The sequence below is a fragment of the Ochotona curzoniae genome, unplaced genomic scaffold (assembly GCF_017591425.1).
Source record: "Ochotona curzoniae isolate NIBS_2020 unplaced genomic scaffold, NIBS_Ocur_1.0 scaffold_4701, whole genome shotgun sequence".
Taxonomy (NCBI): domain Eukaryota; kingdom Metazoa; phylum Chordata; class Mammalia; order Lagomorpha; family Ochotonidae; genus Ochotona; species Ochotona curzoniae.
In genome coordinates this window covers 55,289,151-55,307,751 of record NW_024467122.1, presented here as the reverse complement: position 1 = coordinate 55,307,751, position 18,601 = coordinate 55,289,151, and the positions used below count along the sequence as shown (strand labels likewise).

The 18,601-nt window shown below is 37.9% G+C and overlaps 1 protein-coding gene across 1 annotated transcript in view; it reads left to right on the top strand.

Moving 5' to 3' along the window:
- Positions 1 to 18,601, top strand: part of FBN1 (fibrillin 1) — a 225,109-nt gene that overhangs the window by 126,160 nt on the left and 80,348 nt on the right. Inside the window, exons 10-17 of the mRNA XM_040968986.1 lie at positions 2,057 to 2,239; positions 2,746 to 2,886; positions 5,194 to 5,313; positions 8,155 to 8,280; positions 9,882 to 10,004; positions 13,699 to 13,821; positions 14,829 to 14,981; positions 18,442 to 18,495. Coding sequence (XP_040824920.1) covers positions 2,057 to 2,239; positions 2,746 to 2,886; positions 5,194 to 5,313; positions 8,155 to 8,280; positions 9,882 to 10,004; positions 13,699 to 13,821; positions 14,829 to 14,981; positions 18,442 to 18,495 — 1,023 coding nt within the window. The remainder of the gene's footprint in view (positions 1 to 2,056; positions 2,240 to 2,745; positions 2,887 to 5,193; positions 5,314 to 8,154; positions 8,281 to 9,881; positions 10,005 to 13,698; positions 13,822 to 14,828; positions 14,982 to 18,441; positions 18,496 to 18,601) is intronic.

The following is an 18,601-nucleotide window of genomic DNA, read 5'->3' as shown; positions in this document are numbered from 1 at the left end:
GCTCTCGCATGCATGTCACTGAAAGATGCACAACCCTAAGGCAGGCCTAGAACAAAGAAGACTGGGAGCAAAACAGTTTACAGCTGATTCTTTGTTAACTCAAATGTTCTACAACCAGTGCTACAGGCGTCTGGCTTTTTAACTTACGGAGAGTAGTGATACAGAAAGGATTTTAGATTGGTCAATTTTTCCCTCTTAAAAAAAATTAGCAGCTTTTCTGGGCCAAATGGAGGTAGGAAAAATGTACCTCAGTTGAACAAAATTAGCCCACACTTTCTGGTCCTGAGTATGAGGAGGCTCATGGGAAAGATTAATCTGTAGGAAGTATAAGACCCAGTGTGATACACTTTCCTGGAGCAGTTAAGATAAATTTAATGACATTCTTATAATAATATGCCCACCTAATTAACAGAAATTATGGATAAGCTAAGAAGCTTCTTTCATACAAATCCTAGAAGAATTAATAAAGAGAAATTGAATTGGTGCTTCCAAGAAGTTGGACACAAACTGAATTCTTTAATATAGTTGCCCTTCCATTCAATCCAACACATAGTTAATGAAATCATGTTATGTTCAATTTGCAGAGCCAGGCTGAAAGTGAGGATTAGCTGTGTATTAGATATGACCTCTGACTTGGAAAGCTGCGCAGGTTTTCTGGTAGGAAACAGGTGGAAGGAACGAGTGAGGGATGGTGTATGTCAAGGTGATGACTCTGTTGGCAGAATCACCATGATTAATGAAAGGGTGTAGCATCCTGAGTAAAGGAAGCATGAAAAATGTGTTTAAGTCCTCTTCAAATGCAGTAAAGCACTACAGAATCTCTTTAGGTTAAGATTCCAAAAAAGTGATAAATAAAGTGCAGTAATAGATTACTCTGGAAACATAAATTGGAACTGAATTTAAAATATCATGAAATTAAAGACATTTTAGAATGGATCTGCAAAAATTGGTAGGTTTTATGGTAAATAAATGGGAAAAATTTCTTATGAGGTTAGTCTGAATGCATAGTATTGTATCTTAGAATAACTTGAATTTAACTTCATTTCTACTAATTGCTAAAGCTGGTGTAGAAAACTTTTTTCAGGAGAATCGTAGTATGTAATTATGATAAGAAAATTATCAACATTCTGGCAAAAGAGAAAAAAGATTTTAGAAACACATGATTAGCTTATTCTTCAAAGGGAATTATGATAAAATATGGCTGTTTCTAGAAACATGATAATGAATTAAGTAAATACACCCTAAAAAACGAGATACAGTTTAAAAAGTATTTTAAATATATTTATTTATTTATTTTTGGAAAGGCAGATATACAGAGAGGAGCAGAGACAGATAGGAAGATCTCCCATCCAATGATTCAGTCCCCAAACGGCCGCAATGGCCGGAACTGTACTGATCCAAAGGCAGGAGCCAGGAGGCCTCTTCCAGGTGTCCCATATGGGTGCAGGGTCCCAAAGCTTTGGGTCATCCTCGACTGCTTTTCCAGGCCACAAGCAGGGAACTGGATGGGAGCAGGGCTGCTGGGATTAGAAGCAGTGCCAATATGGCACCCATATGCACAAAGCAAGGACTTTAGCTATTAGGATACCACACTGGGCCCTTAAACTTTTTTTTAGAAGCTCAGAGAAAATGTGTTATCAGACTACAGATATTTTTTTTCTAACAGATCCAACATTATGAAAAATAATAGTCAATGTAAGAATATAGATTATTATAGGATTATTATAATCCTATAATATGGACTGGATGGAGAAAGTGGTGTCTTATGTTTTCCATAGCATGAATTTTGTTAGGAATGGAAACTTCTCAGGTTTTAAGAGGAGAATCTGGTATACAGCTTGGAGAGATTGTTTTGCTTTTGAACTATTATTATACCAGTGTGGCTATTGTTATAGGCATTAAAATGGGAATAAAACAGTTGAATTTTGCCTTTTTTCTCAATAGACTTGTGTGGTTTGAAGATCAAATTTATTTAAAATGACTGAAAAATATTGACTTCTGTGGGACTGTGACATAGGATACAGCTCAGCTATCATGTTGTGCTATGTTTTTCCAGAGGATTTCAACAAACTGTGCTCTGTCCCTATGGTAATTCCTGGGAGACCAGAATATCCTCCACCACCTGCTGGCCCCCATCTTCCAGTTCCCCCTGTTCCTCCTGGCTTTCCTCCCGGAGTTACAATTCCAGGTCGACCACCAGTGGAATATCCCTATCCACAACCATCGCGGGAACCACCAAGTAAGAATCTAGAAGTCATCTACTATCTTTCTTGCATTGGCCAGGTTAATGTTTTTTATTTGTGTTGCTTTGATCATTAAATAAGTTTATCAGCTGTTTAGCATTTTAATTTATATGGTGCTATGTATGTTTCTTAACTTCTCTGTTGCACAGAGAAAAGTGGAATGCTTTTGTTTTCTCCAGAGTTAATATCCTTTTTTTCTACTGATGTTTTCTGTTAATGTAACAGAATTAGAGGGAGAGATTTAAATATAATCCAAGGAACTAGTTTATAAGGTACAGGTTCTTCATGTTATGCAAATGTGGCATGCAAAGAAACTTTGCAAATGATTAAATGCTAATAACTCAGTGCCTTTCTTATTTTCCTGCTTTAGAGATAGAAGTGAGGTGTTAAACAGCGAGGTGCAGGTTAGCTGGGTCACAATATCTCCCCTCGTGTAAATGTTAGCGGATAAAAGGTGCCATAGTTCGGAAGAATTTGATGTATTTTATTGTTGATATTCTAGGGGTGCTGCCAGTCAATGTCACTGATTATTGCCAGTTGGTCCGCTATCTCTGTCAAAATGGACGTTGTATTCCAACTCCTGGGAGCTACAGATGTGAGTGCAACAAAGGATTCCAGCTGGATCTCCGAGGAGAGTGTATTGGTATGTCATTGATCACTACATTGGCTTGCAAGTCTACTGTCATTCCATTCCAAAGCTGCGTTGGTTTTCTATTGGTGATGCAACAGATTAGCTCAACCTTCACAGCTTAGCATAATGCAAATAAGTGATCTTGCACGTGTTTTTGTTGTTGTTGTTGTTGTTGTTTGTTTTCCAGTTTCCAACGCTGGTCACATTGGGCTCATATCAAGGTGACAGTTGGCAGGGTTGCTTTTAGAAGGATCCAGGAGATAATCTGTTACCTTGCCTTTCCCAGCTATAAGAGGCCTTCAGCCTCCTTGGCGTATCACCCCCTTCTCCATCTTTAAAGCAAGTGCTGTCGCATCTTCACATCTCTCTCTAGTTTTCTCTGCCAGTTCCTTTGTCCATGTTTAAGGGTCGGTGTGAGTACATTGGCTCACCTATATAATCTGAGACATCTCCCTATTTCAAAGTCACTGGACCAGCAACTGTAATTCATTTACATCTTTAATTCCCTTTTACTGTATAACTTACAGATCCTGAGAATTAGAACATTAACATATTGGGGGGTATGTGTGTTATTCTGCCTACCGCAATGATTTTAAACTTCTGCTAAAGTATATTTAAGCCATTACTGGTAAGTCCAGCTTTCTACCAAAAGCCCAACCATTTAAAGAAAGCATTAAGATTATCCACAAATGAAGAAATTATTCATATTGTAGTAAATTGGATGGATAACTTCTAACTTCTGTTAGTCATTAAAGGCTGAAGAAAAGAGTGGGTATTTGGCCTAGCAACTAAAATACTGGTTAAACACCGACATTCCATATTAAAGTGCTAGATTTGATACCTACGTCTAAGTGTTGACTCCAGCTTCGTACAGATATAGACTCGAGAAGGCAGCAAACATCGGCTCAGGTTTTTGGCTCTCTCCCACCCCTGATTCCCCAGTTTTGGTCTAGCCCAACCCCAGCTGTTGTGTGCATTTGAATAGTAAATCTATCTATCTGTGTACCTGTGAATATATGACTATGTCTTTGTGGCTCTCAGATAGATAAATAAATAAATAAATAAATAATTGGTGGCTGATATTGTGATAAGAAGGTAAAACTGCCTCTTGGGATCCAGCATTCTAAATGAATGTGATGGTTCTAGCACTAGCTGGTCCACTTCCAATCGAGCTTCCTATTAATGGACCCGAGAAGGCAACAGAAAGGTGGTCTAAGTGTTTGGGCCCCTCACAGCCGTGTGGGAGACCAGGATAAAGTTCCAGGCTTATGGCTTCAGCCTGGTTCGCTCTTTCTTCCTCTCTTCCTCTCTCTCCTTTCTTCCCTTTCCCTCTGTTTTTCAAATAGAAAAATCCAAAAAATATTTTAAGTTCATGTATTTATTTAAAAACTGAAGAGAAACAATTGAAATTGTTGGAATGGCACTTAATAACGGGAAGAAAGGTAATATAAGAAAAATGTTTGGGTTTTTTTTTTATTGGATAAGAACACCTCTTTGCCTTTCAACTTATTTGTTGAAAACAACTTCATGTCTTAATTCTACTAGAAACATAATTATATATCAGGAAGGAATGAGAAGTTGTTATTTTCCTAAGCCATTTCTTTCCTCGTGTTAGGGAGGATCTGTTCAGAGGTCATCAGAGCTGGTAGAAGAGGGCACTGCCAGCTCAGGGCTGGGGAACATAAGGTCAGACCTGCATCTGCTCCTAGAAATCATGTTGCTTTCACTCCCTCATATTCACAAATAAGGGAAGAGAAGCCAGTTTACGTCCAAGTACACTGAGCATTCTAAATGAGTGAGAAACTATTGGGAAACTTTGTTTTGAGGATATCTGAAAAGAAGGCAGATTCTGCTGTGGGCGACAATTGCCCCATAAACAGTAGTAGCTTCATGTTTTGTGCTTACATTCTTAGTAGAGTACAGTAGGGGACACTTAGACGTGATTAAAGCTTTTTATTAAAAGGCTTCAAGAGATACTTAGAATCATATCCAGAAGCCACTTCTGAAATGTTAGTCTTTTTGATGTTCTAGGCCAGACTCACAGAAGAAAAAATGTTTATTAGCTTGGCGTGTTGAGTTGCTACGTGTTTGGAATTTTTCTCTGAAAACAGAAATGACACATGAAAATAATACAGTTTAACTTCTCAACTAGTTTTCCAATGGTTAGTGTATTGTAGTAGAAACAAAAAGATCCTTTCATAATGCTGTCTGTTTCTTACAAGAAAAATGCTTTTTGTTCATGAAAAAAAAACCAATCAAGTCTTGGAATCATGAGATTTTGTTATCTAATTTCTCTCCAAAATATATGGTGTTTTGCAGACGTTGATGAATGTGAGAAAAACCCCTGTGCTGGTGGAGAATGTATTAACAACCAGGGCTCCTACACCTGCCAGTGCCGAGCTGGCTATCAGAGCACGCTCACACGGACAGAGTGCAGAGGTATGGTCCTCACATGGGACATGGGTGTCTGTGATGAGTGGGGCCTTGGCTTTGAAAGAGTTCAATGGAGCTCACAGAACTGACCCAAAGAGGCGGACATGGTCCCATTGCTTTTTGCTCTCCCTTCCCAGTACCATCGCGCTGAAGAACAGTGCTGTGAAATCTGACAAACATTGAGATTGTTTTAAAAGATGCTGCTATGCCTGCAGGAACACTGATTTTCACTACTTCTTGTGTCATTGTAATGACTGTGGATGAGCCCGCTGAGTGGTAGAGAATGAGGTTGTCCTTAGTGATTCAGAGACAGCAAAGTTTCAGGTGAAGTGATATACAGTTAATTTCTCAATGGAAAGGTCTTTAAGGCTGAGAAATAAGCCCATATGTCTAGGCTGTTTATTGGTGTGGTCACAAATTGCCTTGGGAGAGTCTGAATCTCAGGACCCACCTACTGAGTCAAAAGCAGCATTTGTTTTCCAAAGAACTGCACCTACCCCAATGATGAGTTTGCACATTAAAGTTTGAGAAACCTGCTATAAAATGGCCCCCCTCATAAAAATTTCCTTTCGGGTTTATCAGCTCATTAATTTATTAAGCCATTCAACATGCTTTTTAGTAAATGAGTTTTCCTGGGGCAGAAATAAATAAAATATACTAGATGCCCTTAGGGACTCTATCAATAAATTTGGCCAAAATAAACTGTATGGTTAACACCATAAAGGAAGATGAAACTAAGCAAATATTGTTAAAATTCAATTCAAGTTAAGGTATGAAGTTTTATATCACTGGGAAAAATGGACAGACATTAATAGGAGTTAATTTCATTGGATTTTTAAATAAAAATTCTTGCATGTGAGTTGAAAATGTGTAAACATTTTAACATTCTTATCACTTTTGAACTCTTTAAATTTGATTCCATTATAGAATAGGTTCTCTGTGTTGTTTAGCTCATCACTTAGAAGTGACCATTTTGAGCAGAAAAAAAAATCTGGGACAAGGAATTTCCACTTGCTTATCTTTCTATTAATGGCCTACTTCCTAAATTATACATTTGGGAAGGTTCAATATTTAACTAGATTGAAAACCTTTTAAATATAGCTGCCTTTAAAAATAGCATATAAAAGCAGTGTAGTGGGCATGTTGGAATATTAGAAAATAAAATATTAGTGTCAAGAGTGTTGAACTGTTAGATACGCAGGGCCAGGCAGTTCAGGTGAGGCAGTGTAAATGTGTGTGATGTCACCGATGAGGTGTAATAGAGATGACCTACACATGAGCACTGTCTTCTTTAAAAGCCAGAACCAGGCCTCTCTAACATGAAGGGTTGAAGATGCATTCTCATTGTTCGGTAGACAAATATTGTCCCATCATGGTTCGTGAGACTATGAACTTGGCTAAAAAAAAGTACGCAAGAGGCTCATAGAGGAAACTGAAAAGATCCACTGAAACACCGTAGAGGAGAAATTTGAATGCCAAGCTTTTACTCCATCTTACAAGGCCATTGGCATTCTAAAATTGGTGACGTGAGCAAAAGATTAAGTCTTTATCCTATTTTATTTTAACATGGGGTGTCAAAAAAAATCACAAAACACTTCAAAAAATGTCTCTCAAGAATCTGTGGGCTTTCCTACTATTTTTTTGGAGCATGGAGCAAGCTAGGTTTTTAGCAAGGATTAAGAAATAAATGAGAGAGAAAAGGATCGTAGGCTGTTGGCACAAAGATCAGACAGAAGAAAAGCCCAGACTGCCTCAGCTGGTCCAATGACTTGTGTGGAAACCGCTGCAGGATCTGCCCAGAAAGAAAGTGCGTCTGAGGGTCAACCACAAGACACCAGGCAGACGCGGGGTAGACAGGATAACTCTTGTGCCATGAACGCACATTCTTGTCCCGGGGTTGCTCAGGGTGCTCGTATGCAGGTGTGGCCTGACCTCTGTGGATAGGCCTGTGCCTGTCAGCTGTAGACAGGTCTCTGGGGACAGGCCCTGGGAACAGTTACAACCTGTGTAGGCAAGGCAGTTTGTGTAAGTCCTCTTTGATGTCCCTGTTGGTTTGTAGCTTCTAGAAACTGAGGGAAACCGATAATCCAGGGTATCATGTGGACGTCTTTGTGTTGATTAATAATCTTTAATAATTAATGTAATTAGTAATCTGTACTAATTAATCTCTAAGCAAGCAATCAGATACTGTTTATTCAATAATTGCCATTTTTAACATTTTCCTATGAAGCTCTATTGTTTGCTTTGGCATAATATTCAGCACAATAGGAAGAAAAGAAGTAAATAGCCTCACAGTACTAATGTTTTATTGGCTAAGTAGAATCCTCAAAAGTCATTTTTAAAGTCCCTAGGACTATATAAGTAAAGAAACTACAGTTGGATTAGAAGTATCATATGAAAAGTAGACATTTCAGAGTTATGTGATTGAGGAATTTTAGGTGGAAATAAATGATGTGTTTCTTTTACAAAGCACATCTATTTTATTGTCCAGATACAGCTGTAAGATCGTCCTTTTTAGTCATGTGTTGAAAGGTGCAAGCCAAAATTCAGTATAAATAATATATACTGGCTCAGTAAATTACACAGGAGGAAATGATGAAAAATATGTTTTAAGAGTTGAGATTTAGGGAGTTTTATTAGAAATCAGCATCAGAATGAATGTGATTTTACAGATATTATTTTTCTGTCCTATGCCTTTCAAATTCTGAACATTCCAAGCATTATATTATTTGATATTAAAATGAAATCCAAAAATTTGAGGTCATGAATTTGAAAACAGAGAAGGATGAGGTAACAAAATTTTAAAACTCCTCACCACAGCTCTTTACTCCCTTTTTAACTTTGTAGACATTGACGAATGCTTACAGAATGGCCGGATCTGCAGTAACGGCCGTTGCATCAACACGGATGGTAGCTTCCACTGTGTGTGTAATGCCGGCTTTCACGTCACACGAGATGGGAGGAACTGTGAAGGTAACAATAAAATAATCATTTTCTTCCTCTTTTGTCATTGCTTCAGTTTCAGGAGTCTAATAAGGACAAGCCAGATATTAAGGGAAAGGACTGAGTATCAAATACTGTGTTTCCTGTTCTCTTCATTGAGAAGCAAACCTGATTTTTCATAATCTTCTTTTTAGCTCATATATTTGTGAGTTAAGTAACAGTTAACAATCTTGTGTGGTTTGCTACTTACAGATCCGTTGTGATGACGGAACTTTTGAAGCAGAAGTAATTATTTTCTAGTTTTATGCAATGCCTATTTGAGTTTTTGGGTTTTTTTTTAAAGGATTTATGTAAGCTTGTATAGTCTCCAATCAGTGCTAATCCTGAACAAAAGTTCAATGTCTTCCCAGTAATAAAATGCAACTAACCAATATCTGAAAAATGTAAAATTAGCCTAAGAAAGATTTAGTACCAAGAGTCAGTCTTTTATATTCTATCTTGAATTGATCACTTCATTTTGAATTGGTCTGCTCCAAACTTTTGTCTTTTTTCCCTTGGCATTTTTTCCTGCATAGAAAATATGACTATTATTGTTGAGTTTTACCACATCGACCCTTAGCAAAAAGTGAAGAATGTTCCTTATCATGTTTCCCAATGTCTTTGGGAACAATCCCAAGAATCTATTCATACATTAGAAGAATTCCAAAATTGTTCTTAGAAACATTTTTGGCAAAATATTATCTCAGTGATTCAGCTCAAAGACTTAATGCCAAAATCCTCAGTGCGGTAGACACCTGTTTAAAAAAAAAAAAAAAGGAAAAAAAAACATAAATTACTTTGGTCTGACTAAAGCCTCTAAGTGAAAACACATCAAGTCTAGAACAGCAAGCTAATCATACTTAATAAAGTAACAAACTGATGAATTTAAAGACTGGTTTGTTATACTCGGGGGAGGGGGTTGAAGGTTGGCTGGCATGGCTACACTGCACACTCAAAGTCTGCATTTCACAAATCCATTTTTTCTTATCTCTTGGAGATTATTTCTAGTTACAAGCTGCCTTCTGATTTAACTTTCTAAAGAGTCAGAATGTAACCTTAGTTTACACATTTCAGATTCCATTAGTCTTAGTTTTCATTTTTTCAGTGTGTTTGAAGGAATGAGAATCTATGGAGTATCTGTGCTCACCCATAGTTTTTCAGATTGCAAAAATTAGGAAAATAAAAAAAGTTCTGGGAACAAGTTGCTATTCATGAAACAAATCTTAACAACTTCTGTTGAGTAAAATTTATATAGGTATGCATTTTAATTTAGATAGATTGTGTATATATACATAATCTGAAATGTTTTTGCACAAAATAAATATTCGATGGTTCAATTTTCAAAAAAAAATTCTGAGATATCTTCTTATATACTAGCCCTATAATTTGCATGCACATGTGAAAACTTGCAATATGTATTTCACATGGCCTCTTTCTCTTTGTGTGATATAGTTTGGATGAAAAATAGTCTTAGGTTATAATTTTTTAAAATAAACAGGCATGAATAAAAAGAAAAAGAGAATTATATTCATTCAGGGTGGCTTTCTTTATAAGTTTACTCTTGGTACAAAAATGTATCTTTGGATTTTCAGACATGGATGAATGCAGCATACGGAACATGTGCCTTAATGGAATGTGCATCAATGAAGATGGTAGTTTTAAGTGTATTTGCAAACCTGGATTCCAGCTGGCCTCAGATGGGCGTTATTGCAAAGGTTTGTGCTGTAAAGCTCTAAATAGATATATTTTTTTTCACTCTGCATTTTGTCTTTTCTGGACACTTTAGAGCTTCTGTGTTTTTGTTTTTTTTTAATTGACTTTTCCCCCCATTTAAAGTGCCCCTAATTCTGATTTACAAAACCTTACTTTAGCTCATTCTAAACTCCAGCCACTCAAAGAGCTACAATTTGTATTCAGAAAGCTGTTCTTACCGTAGAAAATACATTTTTAGGTCTTCCCAGAGAAGCCAGAAGACTGGCAAAAAAATGAGCTGCATTGCCAACTGAAGAAGTGAACACCTTTCTTAATAAGCTCAGATCTCCCTCTTCCATCCTGCTGGGAAGCAATCGCACTTGGTCTGCTCAGTGTCTGTCTGTTGTAGTTCTTCCAACTTCTCCTGGGCATAGCATTGTAGACTGTCCTGTCCGTGGTGAACTCATCCTCAGGTGTTCCTCCAGATGTCTTAAGAAATAGAAATCTTTTCATGGACCTTTTATTTATGCTTTGTTTGGCTACATAAGCAAAAAAAAGGAAAACAGGATAAGATTAAACAGAAGAAACAAGTCAAGATCTACTGTTTAGCTTGGTAACTTTTGAAAAAGATCTCATTGCTCCAGGTATTGAAACAAGCAAACAAAAAAAATGAGGATTATGGGTCTGTGCTCTTAAGAATGGGGTGCCAAAAAGTAGTTGAGGAGAAATGACTACTGTACTTAGGCACTAAATCTGAGGGAGAACAAGACTTCTAAAAGAATTTTATACTCAAAGCAAGTCCACAAAATCTGCTCAAATTCTGTAGTTAGAGCACTTGTTCATAATTTCAGATAGGTGAGTGTAGAGCACCGAAGTAGTTCAGACAGCAGGATAAAGTCCTATGGTGCTTCTTCTCTAAGTGCCCCTAGTGGACACCTTGGGAAAGTGTCACACAGGAAAGAAAGCCTCGTGACTACCAAATGCTTGGCCAGATGCGTGTTTTCTCCAGGCTTACTGAAAGGTTCTAGCTTTTGGTTGTTTACCTACATTTTCTATGACCTTCACATCAGTGACTCTTAGTATTGTGCAAATCTGTCTTTGCAGTGAGGGAAAAACAGTTGCATTTTTCCATTTGACACAGGAAAATACTTTTGGTAGTTTTGCTGAGAGAAATTTACCTGGGAAGACTGGGTTAACAGACAGACATACTCTACATTGTAAGACAGACTAAAACAAAGTGTCAAATTGTGCAAATTAGATTTTGTAGAAGTAAAAAGGAAAGGGGAAGGAATGATGGCTGGAATATTTGGAATTTGGCTTCCAAACAAAATAACAGAAGGAAATGTGAAAGCCCCTTTGTGAGCAAACCTTCTGCAAGAACACACACTCTTCATGCTGATGCACAGAGCACACTGAGGTTCACTTCGAGGGCACACAGGCACTGGTGACCTGGTGCAGCCTCTCGGGAGTAAGTGGGGCCAATAGACAGTGTGACCTCATGGATGAAAGTAGGTTTCACAACTGCTGGCAACCAGTGAAATAGTCTGTTATCAATAAATGGATTGTTTCATTCATTTGAAAATGCTGCTGATGTTTTAAAGGTTTATTTTATTTATTTATAAGTTGGAGTTGCACTGAGAAAGAGGGAGAGAGAGATCTTCCATCCATTGGCTCGCTCCCCAAATGGCCACAATGAGTGGGGCTGGGCCAGGACAAAGTCAGGAGCCAGGAGCTTTGTCAGGGTTCCCCATGTGAGTACAGGGGCCCAAGGATACGGGCCATCTTCCCCTGTTTTTTCGAGGATACTAGCATGGAACTGGATTGGAAATAGAACAGCCAGGACTCAATTTGGTGCCCATAGGGGATGCCAACGTTGCAGGGGGTGAGTTAATCCATTACATGATGCTGCTGGTCCCAAGCGCTGATGATTTTAATGGTGTGCTCTGAGTTTAGCATTCTGGCTTAAGGAAGAGGGGGTAGGGAAAAAGAGACAGAGAGAGATCTGTATTGTTATCTGTGTGTGTAGGGCACAGATAGAACACATGTATTATAATAGGATTCAAGGAAGAAGCAAAAAAGTAATCCCTTTTATGCTGAAGTTCTTCTTTTTATAATTTTTATTATTATACCGTGGACAAGACTTTCACTTAGCTCTAAGAACTTGATTCTGAGCCCACAAAGATGTGAGTGTTCAAAGCTGAACCAGCAGTGCTCTTAATTGCTATGGATAAGTAATCTGATGAGAAACATGGCTTCTCTAATCACTTTTTTTAGAAAGATTTATTTATTTTTATTGGAAAGTCAGAGATACAGAGAGGAAGAGAGACAGAAAAGAGCTTCCATCCACTGACTCATTCCCCAAGTAACTGCAACGGCCAGAGCTAGGCTGATCTGAAGTCAGGAGCCCAGAGCCTTTTCCAGGTCTCCCATGTGGGTGCAGAGTCTCATGACTTTGGCCCGTCCTCAACTGCTTTCCCAGGCCACAAGCAGGGAGCTGGATGGGAAGTGGAGCTGTCGGGATTAGAACTAGTGCCCATATGGGATCCCAGTGTGTGCAAGGTGAGAACTTCAGCTACTGGACTACTGTGCCAGGCCCCCATCACTTTCTAAGAATTGAGGCTTCTGACTCTGAATAATGTTGTATTCCTCTAGATCTATGGTGTATCTCTGTGCCTACTGAAAAGCTTTTGTTTTGCCTTTCAACTGCAATCGCACTGTTTTATTGTGGGTTTCCGCCTGAACAAAAGATGACCTGAGTAACTGAACCAACTTGACTTCATGTACTTTAATATAACTGCTATTTTAATAACAATGTGTATGCAGAATCTTGGACCAGCTGAATATATTCGGTGCCAAATAATACAAGCTGAGCAAGGCATAGAGGTGTTTCACTCTCAATTTGCCTTTTTAAGGTCAGAAGAAAGAAAATAGTTGTCTGCACTAGTTACTCCTGAAAGTAGCTGCTGTTGAAATGCCTTGCGTATAAGTATCACATATTTTCCAAGAGACAATTTGGTACCTTTTCCATTTCCCTGTTTTAAGAGGGAAGCTCTCACTACTACCTAAGTGTGTATTTGTGATACTGTAAGATGCTTGTAATGTTTGAGGAAGAATTTTCCTTGCTGGATTCCTATAGCTTATGATGCTGTTTTGGCCAATGAAGATCATTAAAATCATGTATTCCTTCTCTATGATTTCCCATCAAGTTTTAGTTGTGCATTTCTTAATGGTAAGCTAATTGTCCCAGAGAGCTAAGGTGTGGCTAATACTGGAATGGACTTCAATCTGGGTGTTGAATCCAAAAAGGAAACGTTTCCTGCTGAGGTCAAAGATGCAATTGCTTGTGGGATTTCTGACAGAGCTACCCTGCTATGCGTGCAGTACACAAAGCCCTTTTTCAGCAGTCATTTTTCTCCTTTCTCCAGTTCTGTTCTGACGATTCTTATTTTTCCTTGATTTAGAAAAATATCTTAAACTGATATGACCGAATAATAACCATATTATTGATCTAGCATTTATGGAGAAGTAATAAACTCAATGATTAATCTCTTGGTTTTGCTATTATTGATTCAACAGAAAATGAGAGTGAATCTAATTGAGCTATTTTTGTCTTAATTTGCATCTTCCCCTTTGTCATGTGTTAAATATAATTATAAACATGTTGCAATTGTAGCTAACAGTCTCTTCATTTTTACTGAGTGTCACTCTCTACCACAGATATTAATGAGTGTGAAACACCTGGGATTTGCATGAATGGGCGCTGCGTGAACACCGATGGCTCCTATCGTTGTGAATGCTTCCCCGGTCTGGCTGTGGGTCTGGATGGACGTGTCTGTGTTGGTAAGAAAAAGCTCTGACAGCATTTATCCATCAACAAGAACCACCCATAATAAATACATCCTACTGTAACAGGGATATAAGAAATGGTTACTGAAGTAACCAACCAATAAAATCAATGCAAAGCAAAGTCATCCCCACCTTTCCTTCTCAATTTTCCCCACTGTTCTCATGGTAGTCCTCAGTTTTCTCCAATCCTTGTTTGCTGATAATGATCAATGTCATTGATCTACATATTCCATTTATCTTACAGTGAGCATTTCATTTAAAAGAGAATTAAGGGCCAAGAGAAGTAGAGAATGCAAAGGATAGGATGAATAATCCAGAAATGTAGGTGATAATAGTTGTACGTGGCTTTGTAAGAAGCAAGAGAATTGTTGAGAAGTAGATGTGAACTTTACCCATATTATTTTAAGACAGATATTCAATAATCATGTTGAATTGAGAAAGGATCGGGCGTAACTAGAAATTCCCTCCCTGGTGGTAAATATAACACTCTTAGTTTGACCAACATCTGTAGATTAATGTAATGAACCTTTAACAGATTAAATTTTTGTTTTCTTTTTTTAATTACACCTAATTTAGACATTGAGTAAGTCATAAATAGAAATAAAACATAAATAAATCATGTTTATTTGAGGGTAGACCTCATTCCTCATAAGGTCTGATTCATCATGATGTGATGAACATTCATTCATCATTCATTCAGCATTTATTAGCCATCTGCTCTGTATAGGCCTGGAGAAGATATAATTGTAAACTTAAGGACTCACAATTTGGTAAATTATGATAATCCGTAAAACAACTGAGTCTAGCATTTGGCTTCCAATGCCTGGATCTAAACATGTTTTTGTATTTGTTGTTATCTTCCTGTTGAACCCTACTACCCGAGGCATTCTCTGAGCTAGAACAGAGGTGATGGATAAACAAAGCCAGTTTCACCTTAGGCCGGGGGGATTTTCATTTGTGTAATGTCGCAGTGTGCTGAAAGACTTCTTCTTTCTTTATAGACACCCACATGCGGAGCACATGCTATGGTGGATACAAGAGAGGCCAGTGTGTCAAACCCTTGTTTGGTGCCGTTACTAAGTCTGAATGCTGCTGTGCCAGCACTGAGTATGCCTTTGGGGAACCTTGCCAGCCATGTCCTGCACAGAATTCAGGTATGTGTATCACTGATTCAGACTGCTAAGTTTTTTCCACAATCTATACTCTTGGGTTTTAAGGAAGTCACAGGGAAAGACCCCATTATGCAATCTGGCTACATCACGTGTCCTGAAGTCTTGGTAGAGGCCTGCCAGTGTTTAATCCTGGCTTCTCACACAGACCTCACAATCAGTTAGAATAGGCAGGGCATTCAAGTCTCCCTCACCTCAGTAATGTTCATGCTCTTTGGAATACATGCAACTTGCCTTAATTTCTAAAAAAGAAAAAAGTTTTATGATTTTGCATTTAACAGGAATTGACTATTATAAAAGCAAAATTTTACACAGTGTAAAAATAAATACTTCTCAGATTATCTGAATATTTCCAACCGTTTTCTGGATGGCCATTAGTGAATTTTGTTCACATCTCCTGTGTTGATTTTGGTGTGCTTTCTTTAAACGGTTTTATTCAAACTTGGGGAAAAAATATTTTGCTGCAGTTGAGGTGGTATGGTGTGGTAGGAGAACTGAACTGTGAGTCGGAGTTCTCCTGTCCAGTCCACAGGCAGACAAATTACTTAATTGAAGTTTTAGTTCATTGTGAATTTTTTTCTAATTACGTTTTTATTTCATCGACCTTCAAAAGAATTTTCTTAGGAAGAAAATAGAATAACATGAAAGAGGAAGCCTTAGTCTTCTCATTACAAAACAAGTTGCCTTAGATAATTCAAGAAATCCGTCAGGCCAAAATAGTTTATCAGAGTTAGACTACTAAACTCAAAATGTGAGCACAATTTCAAGGCAGCTTGGCAGTTGATTTCTAATTTTCTAAATTAGAGTTTGGTTTTAATATTAGGCAAAACATGGACCCAGAGTGGTAAATTCACATACAAAATTTAGTCAGTTGATTTATGCCTTAAAAATTGAATTAAACATTAATGCTTGAATTTTGACAAGCTACTATTTTTTAAATGATGGTATTTGAGATTTAGGGTTAGAAAAGTAAAGTGTTCTATGAGAAGCTGAGAAAGTTAAATTGAAGACTTTAAAAATAAATGAGAGATGCCGATGAAAAAGAAGACAGCTTTATTCTGACTGATTACTTCATCTGGTGGATAATATGCAATTTATTAATTTGTGAGTGATCAATAATCAGTTAATTGTTTCAATTATATGCAAATATTCTGTTAAATTTACTTCCATATAACTTTATAGCTATATATTATTAATATCCTTCTATATATCACATTAGCTTTTCAGAGTAATTTTCTTGCGTACTTTGAATTTACAAGACAGTTACAAAGCATGAAAACTGGCAAACATGAAAACAGGTGATTTGTTCACAAGTTGAAGGAATACGGAGACAAGACTTAGACTCCTAGCACCTTGTTGCATAGAGTTCTTTGCCTTTTCTCCTTTCTTTGGACCAGATGAATCTCCAAAGAATTCTTATGTAGGGCAATGATATGGGCTTTCAAAAAGACATTTAATAGAGACAAGATTTCTTTATCAGGATAGGTAGAGTTAAACCTGAGTTCCAATAATTTTTGTTTAGCATTTGAATGAATTCACCCACAAACACTCTCTGTGGAAGGGGTTGCATTCCATTCAGTTTTTGCATCTCTTTGCAAGTGCCAAATCATGCAAGATCTGGAGGTAGGATAGCCCTGATTTCAAAAGAGAAGTAAAAGGTTTCAAAAGATGTACTGAAACATCTCCAGGAGTGCCTTTAGTCGGTTGAGTAGGAAGTTCTAACCATGGACCATCTAAAGCCCATCCTTGTACTCTACAAGTCAAGTGGGGTACAGCTGAAGATAATTCTCACTGACTGCAGAAGCAGATTCATAGTGGGTCAGCAAAACCTCTCCTCAGTCTTCAGGAAATAGTATGCTCTCCTCACTGATACTGGTGGAGTGAACCCTCGTGAGCATAATGCTAGAAATTACTCTCATAAGTTAACCCAGCAACAACCACCACTTATTCTGTGCTTGAACCACACACAGTTACCTATTACTAAATCTGTAGAACTATCGTATGATGCACATATGATTATATCCAGCTTGTAAAAGAGGAAACTAACAGAAGGAGAGACTTGGCCCTAAGACCCCTAGTGACAAATAAGCATTGCCATTGCCATTCAAACTTCGAACGATTTGAGCTCACAATAGATAATAGTCAAGTATCAGATGCTGCCCAAATGGAAAACCATGGAAACAATAATTTACTTCCATGTAGGACAAGCATCAGGTAATCTAAATTAACTGTAAAATTACCTTTTACAAAACAGGCACGATTCTGGGTTTTATTTATTGTTACTTTCTCCTGTTATTTCCTGAGAGCTTTAATTAATTGCTGATGTGAGAAAAAAAAAAAGGACCTATTTTAAGCTTTCATATATTTGCCCCCCCCCCCTTTTTTTTACAAGGTTTTACAATTGTCACTGCTTTTCTCAAATTAGCATTTGCGTGAAGACACAGGCTCTAAAGCAGCAACCTTCCTTTTTGGCATGTGTGACCGGTGTGCATCTGTTGTCCTAGGAAGGCAGATGACAAGAACCACTCGCAGGGCAATGAGGGCTTGTCATCATCCCCTGCAGGAAGGCCCAGGCCTAATATCCAGTCCTCTTACCTCCTCAATGATTTGCATTTGACCATGAAACTGTGGCTGCCAGAATCCATCAGGACCTAAAGGAACACTTTAACGTCTTTCCCTCAAAGTACAATTCCAGTTGGCTCTTCATTTTCATCATTCACTCATATGTTCATATAAAATTTACTGAAATTGTGAAACATTACACAATTTTAAGAAAGATAATCTGATTCCATCAAAAATTGGGAAACATGTCTATATCTCAGATGTTTCAGTAAGGTTGTAGTTTTAACATTTAAGCAATACTGTCTCTCGATTTATCACAGAGTAAGTATGGCATTCTTATGAATATTAACTTCAGGAATACACTTCAATGCAAAAATGGATGCTGCGTTGTTCTTATGGGACGAGGATAGAGAATTTGCAGAGAGAAATGAGAGCATGTCAAGAAATTGATTCTACTGACAAAAACAACTAGCATTGAGAAACAAAATTATTCCCAAGATGGTGGGAGAGTTTTATTAACAGTAAAGAAACCACATTTTAACAGGCACATTTCACTCAAAGTGTGAAGTTTTCCCTGGTGAACAAAATCAAATTAAAAAAACAACCCACACCTTTTCTGAAAATGATTTACACACACACACAAAATGGCTATAATTCACCTTTGTCCTCAAAGTAATTTTCTTCCGTGATGCGGAAACTTAAAGTGGGAGCCTGGTGCATAGGTGACCCTCTAAGGGGGCCGGGTAGGGGGGACCCTCCTATTCCATTATGGCTTAATTCTGGTTCTCCTCACTTTGGAAGAAATGATGTGTGCAAAGTTAAGGGCAAGATCAACCCGTGCTGCAAATAAGGGGATCATTTACTATCTGTTAATTTATTGCAGCGGAATATCAGGCACTCTGCAGCAGCGGGCCAGGAATGACATCAGCAGGCAGTGGTAAGTACTCAGTTCAGAATTTACTACTTCAGCATGTTCTGTGGCACTGTTGGGCTGGAAACCCTGTGGATTTCCTATGCTTCTTTCGATAACAGCCTGGCGTGAC